This window comes from Centropristis striata, chromosome 2 (genome assembly GCF_030273125.1).
Source record: "Centropristis striata isolate RG_2023a ecotype Rhode Island chromosome 2, C.striata_1.0, whole genome shotgun sequence".
Taxonomy (NCBI): Eukaryota; Metazoa; Chordata; class Actinopteri; order Perciformes; family Serranidae; genus Centropristis; species Centropristis striata.
In genome coordinates, this window is record NC_081518.1 from 22,590,646 (window position 1) to 22,602,418 (window position 11,773).

General features: G+C 37.4%; 1 protein-coding gene across 1 annotated transcript; it reads right to left on the reverse strand.

Annotated features, from left to right (window-relative positions):
- Nucleotides 1-3,313: 3,313 nt before the first annotated feature.
- Nucleotides 3,314-5,959, reverse strand: LOC131992542 (myoblast determination protein 1 homolog). The gene is made up of 3 exons (XM_059358158.1): nt 5,214-5,959; nt 4,545-4,614; nt 3,314-3,612 (listed from the first exon to the last, which is right to left on the reverse strand). Exons 1-3 carry the CDS (start codon nt 5,760-5,762, stop codon nt 3,416-3,418), a joined length of 816 nt encoding a protein of 271 aa, XP_059214141.1. The 5' UTR covers nt 5,763-5,959; the 3' UTR covers nt 3,314-3,415.
- Nucleotides 5,960-11,773: the final 5,814 nt, after the last annotated feature.

Genomic DNA, 11,773 nt, shown 5'->3' on the forward strand with positions numbered 1-11,773 from the left:
TTTATTATAGCTTATTATAATTAGCCTATTAGCAAATGATATATACTCATAAATCATAATATAGGCATAACATTTAAAAAATAAATAAAGAAATGCATATAATGCAAAGAAATTATAATATATAAAATAAAATTATTTCCAGTATGCTTTTTCATACAGTTATGTTATTTTTATTCATTGTTGAGCTTGAATGTTATGCTTCTAAAATATTTTGCGGTCAGTTTCTAAGTTCCAAGAAATTACAGTTTAATTTTTGTGTACTAAAATCAATATTTGTAATAGTTGGCCCACATTTAGGCATCTTACGTCGCTACATTTCAAGTCGCATCAGAGAAAAGGAAAAAATGTACATGAAGAAGTTCTGGGAAAATGTGAGAATAACAGAAGAAAGGAGAGTATTTATCAACTGCATCAGAAAATGTGCAGATCACTCTGCCTACCTGTCTGTCTGCTCACCTGTCTGCATGTTCACCTGTCTGCCTGCTCACCTGTCTGTCTGCAGCTGTAGTTGTCTGTGCAGCCGCTGGGGGGCAGTGTTGACAGGTGAAGTGAAGTCTGCTGACCCTCCGGAACAACATCACGTTGAATGTGGTGTGAGGGTGTTGTGAGGCTTGTCGCACTTAAATGAATGATGGGGTTGACGTTTACCGTTGTTGTACGTTTATATAGTTTTAAAACAAATTTGACTCCCTTAATTAATTAATCAGTGACTGTATGCATCAGTCAGAGAGCAGCTAAGTGAAGCAGATGAAACACACCCTCCCTCCAGCTGCTGCAGGTGCAGCTAACATGCTAACATGCTGACGGTGGATCCTCCACCAGGTGAACTTTACCTTCAGAGTGGACTGGTTTTACTGGGACCGGTTATATTTTGCAAATTGAACCTGGAGCAGAGGAGGAGGACTTGATGGTGCACCTCACAGAAGGCGTTCAGACAGGTGAGTGCTGCAAGAAGCTGTGATGGTTGTAACTGGTGCGTGTGCATCATGCTGAGCTAACATCAAACGATGTTCACAGTCCCAGACTAAAAACTGAGTCAAGTAAATCTAGGAGTTTTATTGGAGTCGCTGGGGGGCGCTGTTTCTTAGTAAAGAGAACATTAAGGAGACCCAGTTAAAATGTATACATAAATATATAGCCTTCATAAATAAGTAATAAACAATCGATGATGAATGTTTGATTAACTAAATGAAATTTGAAATAGCTGATACACATAGTTATTCATTAAACACATTGTAATTAAATAGGACATAAATGTATTTTATGAATTAATTTCAAAATTTTCTAAAAATTTCTACAATCTTCATTACATGTATTTTTTATTGTAAAATAGTCAACTTTTCATGTCAGAAAAACAGAAACCCTTTTTCAGCTTTGTGAGGGGCATTTTGTGGCGTCTTCTCTTCTTGTTTTTTTTTGTTTTTTTTTCAACACAAACCACTGCACACACTAGAGCAGCTGGAGCCAAAAGCTGCGTCTCTTCCATTTTATAAGTTTTTACTAAGAGCATGATGGGAAAAGAATGTCATGGTAGGAAAAAAATGCTAAAAGAATCTAGTAAATAGTGACCCTGAAAGATTCACAGTCTGTCTAAAATCTCAGTGTGAGACTAAAAAACACTCTAAACACTTGTCTTTAGATGTGAGCAGGTGTGAGCTGAAAGTTTTCCAGGAGTCTTTTCCAAATTTTTTCAAAGTCTTCTGATGTATAGGTAGCATTAGGCCTACACTTTGTGCACAAATTGTGCAGCTTAATTTGTGTTTGTGTCTGCCGCTGTTGTGCAGTTGATATTGTTGAAACATCTCTGTGTTGTGGCTTATTGTTGGTCATTTTCCGTGCAATTGTTGGTTGGTTGTCATGCAAACAGAGACAGTTGGTTGTATTCAAACAGGCTGCAGTGAGAGCTCTGTAGTGTTGTTTCTATTTATGCACAACTTAATACACTTTATTTTCAAGAGTAAAGTGTTCTGGGTACATTATTAAATTGAACTTTCTGATTAAGGCCTTCATGAAGTACTTCTTTTACTTTTATCCATGTACATTTTTTCAAAAGTAACTTTCTTATTTCCTTAAAGTAACTGAGTAAAAATATTTAAACTTGTTATATTCACATCATTTGTATCTGCACCATACCACCAAATGAGACTATTCTAAGTCTTTGAATCCTCACATGTTTCTCACATATTGACCACAGAGACTAAATATCATTCACAGTTCATAATCAGCTTTATGGAGCTTTTTGGTGTCTTTCAGCTCATTGTTTTGGTTTTGGCAACTTTGTTGTTTTGGCTCAGTTTCATTGATCTATTCAGGAGGAAAGTTCTCTTAAAAACCCACAAAAAATAACTGACAAAGACTAGAGCAACTAGAGTCAGAGAACAGTAAAACAATCAGATTTACTGTATCTGTCCACACTATGATAAAAAAAAATCGTAATATTGTTATTATTGTCAATATCACGCTTAAGTTGCATGTTTGGAACAAATGTCTCAAATGTAACTAAAACTCATAACAGCAGCAGTTGTTCCTTTAGGAGAATAAATCATTGACTTTATATAGATGATATGATAATGATATGATATGATGATAATAATAGAGGCTCTGTTAATAAAATATTAGACAATATTAAAGTAATTTTACTGAATATAAATATTTCTTTATTATTAAAATGCCATTCACTCATAAATAATATTTAGAAACGTGACACAACAATCGCAGCATCCTGTGTGTGTGTGTGTGTGTGTGTGTGTGTGTGTGTGTGTGTGTGTGTGTGTGCGTGTGTGTTAGGGTTGTCAAAAGTATCGATACTCAAAAAAGTATCGATACTAAAACGTTGTATCCGGATACGATACTCATTTTCAAAAGTATCGATACCAAGCTTTCCTAATATTGTGCACAGCATACAACCTCAAAATAGTGTTCTAATTGCTATTGTATTTATTTATTTTCTGCACTACCTCAGACCTGAAGCTTGTTATCATAGTTGCAGTTTCTTTTTGCACAACTTTTTTTTATCATAAATATTTAACCTGTGGTTCTGTTAATTTTAACATGTTGCATTTTTCTTGTTGATAAAAATATTTCTGTTAAATTTTGGGGTCTTTGTATTTATCCTGGTGGTATCGAAAATAGTATCGAGTATCGAATATTTTCCAGAGTATCGGTATCGAGTTGAAAATTTTAGTATCGTGACAACCCTAGTGTGTGTGTGTTTGAGAGAGAGAACAAACAGCTCTTATTTACATTTATGTACAAAATGGTCCTCAGTGATCTGCAGCAGGAGTAAGAAGGAAAGTGTCCGTTGTTTCCTGCTCAGATTGATGGAACTCAACAGCATCTTCATTAAAAACTGAAGAAACTCAAACAGGAAGAATAAAGTTTGTTTAGTGGAATAAGAGTCCTGGCTCGCTCGGGCTCAGAGCGGCTCGTAGATGCTGCTGGGTTCAGCCGAGGAGGAGCTGGAGCCTGCAGGGCTGCTCTGAGGGGATTCGGGGCCCCGGGGGACCACGCTGTCGCCCGGGGGGGCCACGGCCGGATCTGTGCTGATCCGCTCCACGATGCTCGACAAACAGTCCAGACTGGAGACGAGCGACGGTTTACTGCTGCTGGAATCTGTCAGGAAAGAAACAGGCAACATTAGCTTCTGCAGAAGATCTTCTAATGACTAATTTTTACCAAAGTTTGAATATTAGACGGGTTTAAAAGTAAGAAAACTCTCAAAAAACAGTCAAAATTATTATTCTTTCCCCTTTTTTTTAACCCAGCTTTGTGAAAATAGTAGCTAGCAGATGTTTGCAACATTTGACTTGGAAGATATGAGATTTTAGTATGTCCATTTATATGGTTACATTGATAAAATAATTGTTTTTTTAATAAATTGACTCAACTAGTGTTTCTCCTGCAGACCAGCGAGGGTTTAAAGTTTAATTATCAAGTCGACTGATTGTTTGCAGCTCTAGTTTCTCCTCAGTTTGCAAAATTGTTTGTTTTTTTAACTATTTTTAGGAGAAAATATGTCAGATTCTCAGAGTTTCTAGTATTAAAGAACAACCAGGTCAAAGTAAATGTTGTATTAAAACGGCAGTGATCACATTAAAAGAGTAAAATGTTTAAATTGTATTGTAATTTAAACAAGAGGCCAATGATAATAAATAACTGACTGAATTTTATATTCAAGGATAACTTTGTTTTAGTGCTTTAAATAAAGAGGAGGCAGATATTTTGAAGCAGAATAAAGTCAGAATCAAGTTGTGTTTAAGGAGGAAACTGGTAATTATGATTATGATGGAAACCCAAGCTGGAGTTTCTATAAGGTGACGAAAGGTACTTTAATTTATAGTTTGTTCATATTAAAGGCAAATCTAATATATAAATGAAGATGAAAATGCAGAAAAGGGTCTTTTTAGAGGACAAACTGATGGAATCATGAAGCTAGCAACATTGAAAGAGAAAGTTTTTAAAGCCACAATCAGAAATGAGTCATATTAACACAGAAAGTGGTCAAATGAAAAGAGAAACAAGACGAAGATGAATGTGAAACTGACCGTCTGTGTTACTGCAGTACGAACCGTCGCTATTCTCACTTCTGGTCGAACACGGAGAGATGAAATCCATCTGGAAGCACAAAAAAGAAAAAAATTAATGATCAATAAAGGGACACAATGTTTGAGGAGAAGATTGGTTAAAAAACAAAAGTAACTTAAAAGTAAGATTTCAACATGATTTATATTTTAAAAACTTTTTCTGTATTTTCTATCACTTAATTACGTCTTTTTAACAGTAAAAAGTCTTTGTTCTACAGAGTTTGTAGGGATTTAAACATGAAAACTAAACAATAGAATTTTAATTCTGGGAAAACTTTAAATAAATACTTCCCTCTCTCACTGACAACAAAGATATTTCTCATTAAAGTAACAAATAAAAAGCCCATTTTAAACAGTCCATCTGAAATAAATGCTTGAAAATGTGTTTCCAAATTATTTCCCAATAAATAGCAAATTGGTTTCAGTCTTTGAAACTGGCTGACTATTGAAAATGTTGAAGAACATCATTTCAGAGTAAAAAAAATAAAGAAAAAAGACCTAAAAAGTCGATTTTAAAGGCGCCCTTCATTGAAAAACTACTGAAGCCCTGTGGTTAAAAATAAATTTCCCGAACACATTCCAAACATTTCCTGAGGCAGCACATGAAGCATTCAGCTGTCAGGGACTCACCATGCCGTCAGAGCAGTTGGATCGGGGGCTGGAGGCGCCCGAGTCGCCGCCATAGTGCTCCAGCGGCGGGTAGAAGCCGTCGTCCCGGCCGCTCCGCAGCAGCGCCTGCAGCGACTCGATGTAGCTGATGGCGTTGCGCAGGATCTCCACTTTGGGCAGCCGCTGGTTGGGGTTGGACGCCGTGCATCGCTTCAGCGTCTCGAAGGCGTCGTTGACCTTCCCGAGCCGCCGCCGCTCTCGCATGGTCGCCGCCTTCCTCCGGTCCTCGTGAGACGTTTTCCTCTTGCAGGCTTTGCAGGCCCACAACAGGCAGTGCCCCGCCTGGTGGAGGCCCCCGGGGGCCCGCACATGCTCGTCCTCCTCCTCGGCGATGGGGACGTGGTGGTGGTGGTGGTGGTGATGCAGGTGGTCCTCGGACTTCAGCAGGCCGGCGTGCATCAGCCGCGAGTCCAGGTCGTCGAAGAAGTTCATGTCGCTGGTGCTGAAGCAGGGGTCGTCGTAGAGGTCATCGGCGGAGGCGAGAGGGAAGGGAAGGTCGGACAGATCCATCGTTACCAAGAGTCCCGACAAGAAGAAGAGGAGAAAGTTCCCAGAAAAGTTCCCCCAATGACACAAAAAGTCTCCACAATGTGTGAAAGTCAGCTGGTTGGAGAGCTGGAAGTGTCTGCAGAGAGCTGAGTGATTAAAGGGCCACACCGTGAAACTTCAGCTGCCTCAGCTTAGGATCACTTTATAAAGCAGTCAGGGTGGAGGCGGGGCCACAGCCGCACGGACCAATGACCAGAGGGGTGTGGGTGTGTATATGTGTGTGTGTATGTGTGTGTGTGTGTAGGTAGGAGGGTGTCTCTGAGGTAAGACTCAGCAACAAAAAGGAAGCAATAAAAAAGTCCATGTTCACAAATCATTCAATGTCTTCTGATGTTTCCTCTTGAATAAATTAACTAAAATAACTGTAAAATGTTTTTAAGCATTTTTCAGTGTTTAGATTTGTTGTTGCTGGATTTCGTTAACCCAATGGTAGAAAAAATATCAATTTTGCAACATGAAACAACTTTTTAATTTTTTGTAGTGCAGGCTGGTTTGTACCCACATTATCACAAAAACAATATTAATGGCAAAAAATAAATAAATATTAAGTGAACTCAGTTCTGCCTTTTTTTTTAGAGTTTAACAGTTTAAGAGTTTCACAGTTTCATCTGATATTTTTCTGCAGTGGTGGAAGAAGTATTCACAAACTTTACTTAAGTAATAGTACTGATACCACACTGTAAATGACTCCACTACAAGTAAAAGTCCTGCATTCAAAACTTACTTGAGTACAACAGTACAAAAGTATCAGCATCAAAATGTACTTAAAGTATCAAAAGTAAAATTACTCATGATGCAGAATGGACCCACTCAGATTGTTTTATATATTCCAAATATACTATTGGATTATTACTTTTATTGATGCATTTATGTAATCAGTGTTTTATTGCTGTCAGTGGTTAAATGGTGGTTGATTTAATCTAAAAAAGCTTGATAATTTTAAATATATCATGTATTTTATGTTAAATCTCGACCTGAAAAAAAGCTGTCAGCTAAATGTATTGGAGTTAAAAGTTCAATATTTGCCTCTAAAATGTAGTGGACTAGAAGTATAAGGCTAAGGCTGATATTGAAGAAAAGGCAGAAACCTCTGCAGCACTCCGCAACATAATCTACATTGTAAAAAATGTCTGTAGATTTACGGTGAAAAACTGCTAAACCATGACAGTAAAAGACCGTAAAATGATAAATGAGTTAATTCAGTTTTAGTAAACACCCAAATGTATATATCAGCCAAAACAGTATTTTTTACAGATTGTTTTTCTGTTGGATAATACATTACTCCACTGTAAAATACACTGGCACCGTGTTTGTAACAAAAATATACTGTTAAATATATACAAGCATCACTGTAATTTTTCCATTTCTCTTTTGTAAAAAATACTTTTTCTCACTGTTAAATGTACAAAACACCATATCTCTAACAAAAATATACTGTAATATTTAATGGTAAAATCTTTAATTCATGCAGCATTTATAAAGTATTTTCTTGTCAATTATATGGCAGAACAGCTTTTCTTTTGATGGAAAAACTTTTAATTTTATGGTAAAAAATTGAAGCTCTTTAGTCCTGAAACAGACTGACTCTTCAGTCTGACGTCATGCTGAGGAGGTCGTCATGTCGCACAGCCGCCAGCTCTCTAAACTCTGTGTGTGTGTGTGTGTGTGTGTGTGTGTGTGTGTGTGTTCAAGAGGGTTGTGACTGGACAACAGTTTAAGACAGTTTGTCCAACAGGTGAAATGATCTCAGCTCACAGACTGATTCTCATTTGTTTGAAGTCGTCGTCTGTTTTTGTCTCAGTGGAGTTAATTTAATGTGCTCGCTGTACATCACAGGTGTCTTTTACAGGATCTGATCGTGGGAAAATAAACACTTTATTTCAACATACATGGGAAAAATTAGGGAATGTACAAAGTCAGAAAAACTTTTAAGCTTTGAAGAAAGATTAAATTATTTAATATGGCATGAAAATCTTATTTTATTATATTTATATATATTATTTTGAAGAACCCTTTTTTAGAATATGATATAAATAACTGGTGTTGTTTGGTATCAAAAAGACAGCAAATATAGTGGTTAAAATGAGTCACACTAAGGTCTGATCCTTAAAAATTATTATTTAATTATTATATTTATTTATTTGTTGTCTTGTAACTTAGCTTTGTATTTGTTAGTTTTCTTGAAAATTAATTTATTTTTTGTTTTGTTAATGTGATTTTTATTTGTTGTTTTGTGAGTGTGTTTGTGGTTCATTTATCTGTTGTCTTGTAAATTTGTTTGTTTATTTATTATGTTGATTGTAGATGGGTTTATTTCTGGTCTTGGGAATTTGTTTTATTGAAAATATGTTTATCTGTTGTCCTCTAAATGTTTTTCATGTTTATTTGTGTGTTTTGTAAATGTGTTTTGTGTTTCTTGTCGATGTTTATTACGTGTCTTGAATGTTTTTTATGTTTGGTTTAATTGTAAATTAAAGTTTATTTGTTTTAATGTGTTTTGTGTTTATTTGTTTGTTTTATTGTAAATGTGTGTATTTGTTGTCCTGTAAATGTGTTTTGTGTTTGTTTGTTGTCTTGTAAGTCTGATTCAGTTTATTTATTTGGTGTCCTGTAAATGTGTTTTGTGTTTGTTTGTTGTGTAGTAAAGTGATGTTTCTCGGTGCAGCGGGACAGAGCAGACTCCTCGCAGCTTTAATGAGACGACACGATGTTAAATTTAGCAGCTTGTGAAATCGGAGACGAGTGGCCTTTTCCCTGAGCTGGTGTCAGTTCAGACCCTCAGCCTCGCTCCTCTTCCTGGGACACGTTCAAATAAGCCCAGAGAACGTGAACCTGAGAGCAGCAGAACCAAACGCTGCGATGGAGGCGTCAGAGTTGGCATCATTTTTACATTTTACAGATTTACAGACTCACACAAATAAGAACATAAAAGATAGTGACGTGAACAAGTATTTTGTGGCATAATGCTCCCAGTTTTGTTCATTAAATCCCTGCCAGGTGTTATAAAGAGTGATTATTTTGATTTGACTGTTATGCAGCTTTAAGACATTTTATGGAACTTATTATAATAATTATTCCAAATTCCTATTTTCTGCACGATGCACCTTGATGTTCAGTCAGATGAATGAAACTCACCATGCACTCTGATGTCTTAATTGCAATAAAATATACAGAATACTTTGCACACAAACAACATTTTGTGCAACACATGACACCCTGTGATCAAATATTAGTTATTAGGTGAATTTAGACACGAGAGGCCTGTCAAACTTTGGGATTTGTCTAATGTGGAGTTTAGATGGTCACTTTAAGCCTGGATTTGCATTTAGCGAAAGGCCCAAACGGTGTTCATACGGAACCTGCTGAGGCAAGAAGACAGGAGAGGCTGTTTACACAGAGCCAAGAGGAGAGGACAGGAGAGGCTGTTTACACAGAGTAGAGAGGAAAGGAGAGGACAGGAGAGGCTGTTTACACAGAGCAGAGAGGAGCGGACAGGAGAGGCTGTTTACACAGAGTAGAGAGGAAAGGAGAGGACAGGAGAGGCTGTTTACACAGAGCAGAGAGGAGCGGACAGGAGAGGCTGTTTACACAGAGCCGAGAGGAGAGGACAGGAGAGGCTGTTTACACAGAGCCGAGAGGAGAGGAAAGGAGAGGCTGTTTACACAGAGCCGAGAGGAGAGGACAGGAGAGGCTGTTTACACAGAGCCGAGAGGAGAGGACAGGAGAGGCTGTTTACACAGAGCCGAGAGGAGAGGACAGGAGAGGCTGTTTACACAGAGCCGAGAGGAGAGGAAAGGAGAGGCTGTTTACACAGAGCAGGGAGGAGAGGACAGGAGAGGCTGTTAACACAGAGCCGAGAGGAGAGGACAGGAGAGGCTGTTTACACAGAGCCGAGAGGAGAGGACAGGAGAGGCTGGAAACATGTTGAAACATTTTAAATATGTACAATATGTGGAGACCTATTTTTTTTCAATATTCATGAAACGTATGGGCACTTGGAAAAGTGTTTTATGTATGAATTACATTTATTCCAATTTTTAAAAAATAATGTATCAGAAAAATTCAACTTTTGTTTTTCCTGTTTTTTTGTTTTTTTTAATGATTTCTGTTATTCTAACTGTTATTCTGCACAAAGACATGTTTGAGTTGTTCCCACTTCTAGCCATGATTGTGCTGATTCCATAGAGCTGCAGGACTTTTTTTTTATTTTTTTGCAGTGAAATACAAGGCCACGGTGAGTAAAAATTGATTAGCACTAAAGAGGGAACAGGAGTGAATTTTCACTCTTTTCCCATCTCACTCCCACAAAAAATCCTGCTGTGATCTCCAGTAATTAAAGAACAACTCGTCTCATTCTGTGTTAAGACCTAAAATTCCTTCACTGAAGAGCACAAAACACACTGGCTGACTGTCTCTTTACTTCTTCTAATGAGCGCCAGCGGCCAGATTCCTGTTTCTTACACTTTTGGATGGCTGGAATCTGTGTGTCTTTATATTTTACCTGTTATTATTATTATTCCATTCCTGCCTTGTGTTGACTTATGTTCTTGTCCCGTCCCAGTCAGTCCTGGGAAAAATACAGAAATAAGGGATTCCCGAAAAAATGTCAGCCTCTAATTGGAACAACTGGGTGATGCTGTTCAATGTGTGCTATATACTGAATATACATAATATTTGTATGTTTTTACTTTAGAAGACCTAAAACCAACATACAGTGATGAAAAACTCAGAAAAATCTACATTAACCTCTAACTTTGTTACTGTAACATGTTGTGACACTTTCAGAGCAGAACTGTGAGTCATTGACTGTCTGCTGGTATTTTGATGTTTTCTTTTGTGGTTTTAGTAGAGAAACGACTCTCTGCTTTTCAGTCCTGTTGTTGACCCCCGCCCTACCCTGATTCCTAAAAAAATCCTCCTCATGTTTGTCTAAGTTTGATTCCTGGAAACAATACTCCTCCTCCTCCTCCTCCTTCTGCTCTTACGCCACCATCTAACATCAGTCTTTTGATATCAGCTTTGTGGGAGGTTCAGTGTGCAGTTAACTTACAGTCAACAAAATGTATCTTTAGACCTTAAAACTGTTTCACTGGAGACACAAATGTTCAGAGGAGAGTAAAGAGTATATAGTATAAAAGTTTGCAGCGCTATGTGAGTCTAATAGTGAAACCTCATACAGTAAATCTACAAGAACCAAAAGCAGATCAGGAGTCCATTTTAAAGGGATATTCACCCCAAAATATTATAAATTGTATAAGTGCTCGCCTCCCTCGGACTCTCTGTGCTCTCAGAAGATTTCTATCAAATGTACTTTGATAGAGGATGAATAAAATTTGGCAAAAAAGATTATAAAATGTGTGAAAAAGCTTTGTTAAGCGTTTCAGAAAAACTGTTTCCTTGGTACAAGACACTGCACAAGATTTTTCAGAATGTTTTTTTCGGATGTTTTATAACCTTTTCTGCTGTAAATTTTTTTGTTTTTTTGATAGAAAGGTTTTTTCTTGGGCTTTAGAGACCTTAGAAAGGTGAGTACCATAGAAGATTTATCTTGTTTTTGAGTGAAGTGTTCCTTGAATTTGGACTGCGGCAGTTGACACATTGACAACCACATTCACACCTTCGGGAACTTCAGAGGTAACCGGGGTCCGATTCCTCCAGCCCTCTGGACGCCAGACTGTCCTCCCCATAGGTCATTTTTCCAGCAGCTTAAAAATGCTAGTGGTTGTAGTAGGGTTGTCAAAAGTATCGATACTGAAAAAAGTATCGATACTAAAACGTTGTATCCGGATACGATACTCATTTTCAAAAGTTCCCGTGTTATTATTAGCCATTAGCCGCAGCTAGCAATTAAAGGCTGACGTCAAGTTAATGATTATAAGCAACGTAAATAAATCAGGCACGTAGTATGCCCATATTACGTTAATTGACACAATGTCAGTATACATACCGGTAAACATAGAGTAAATAAGTTT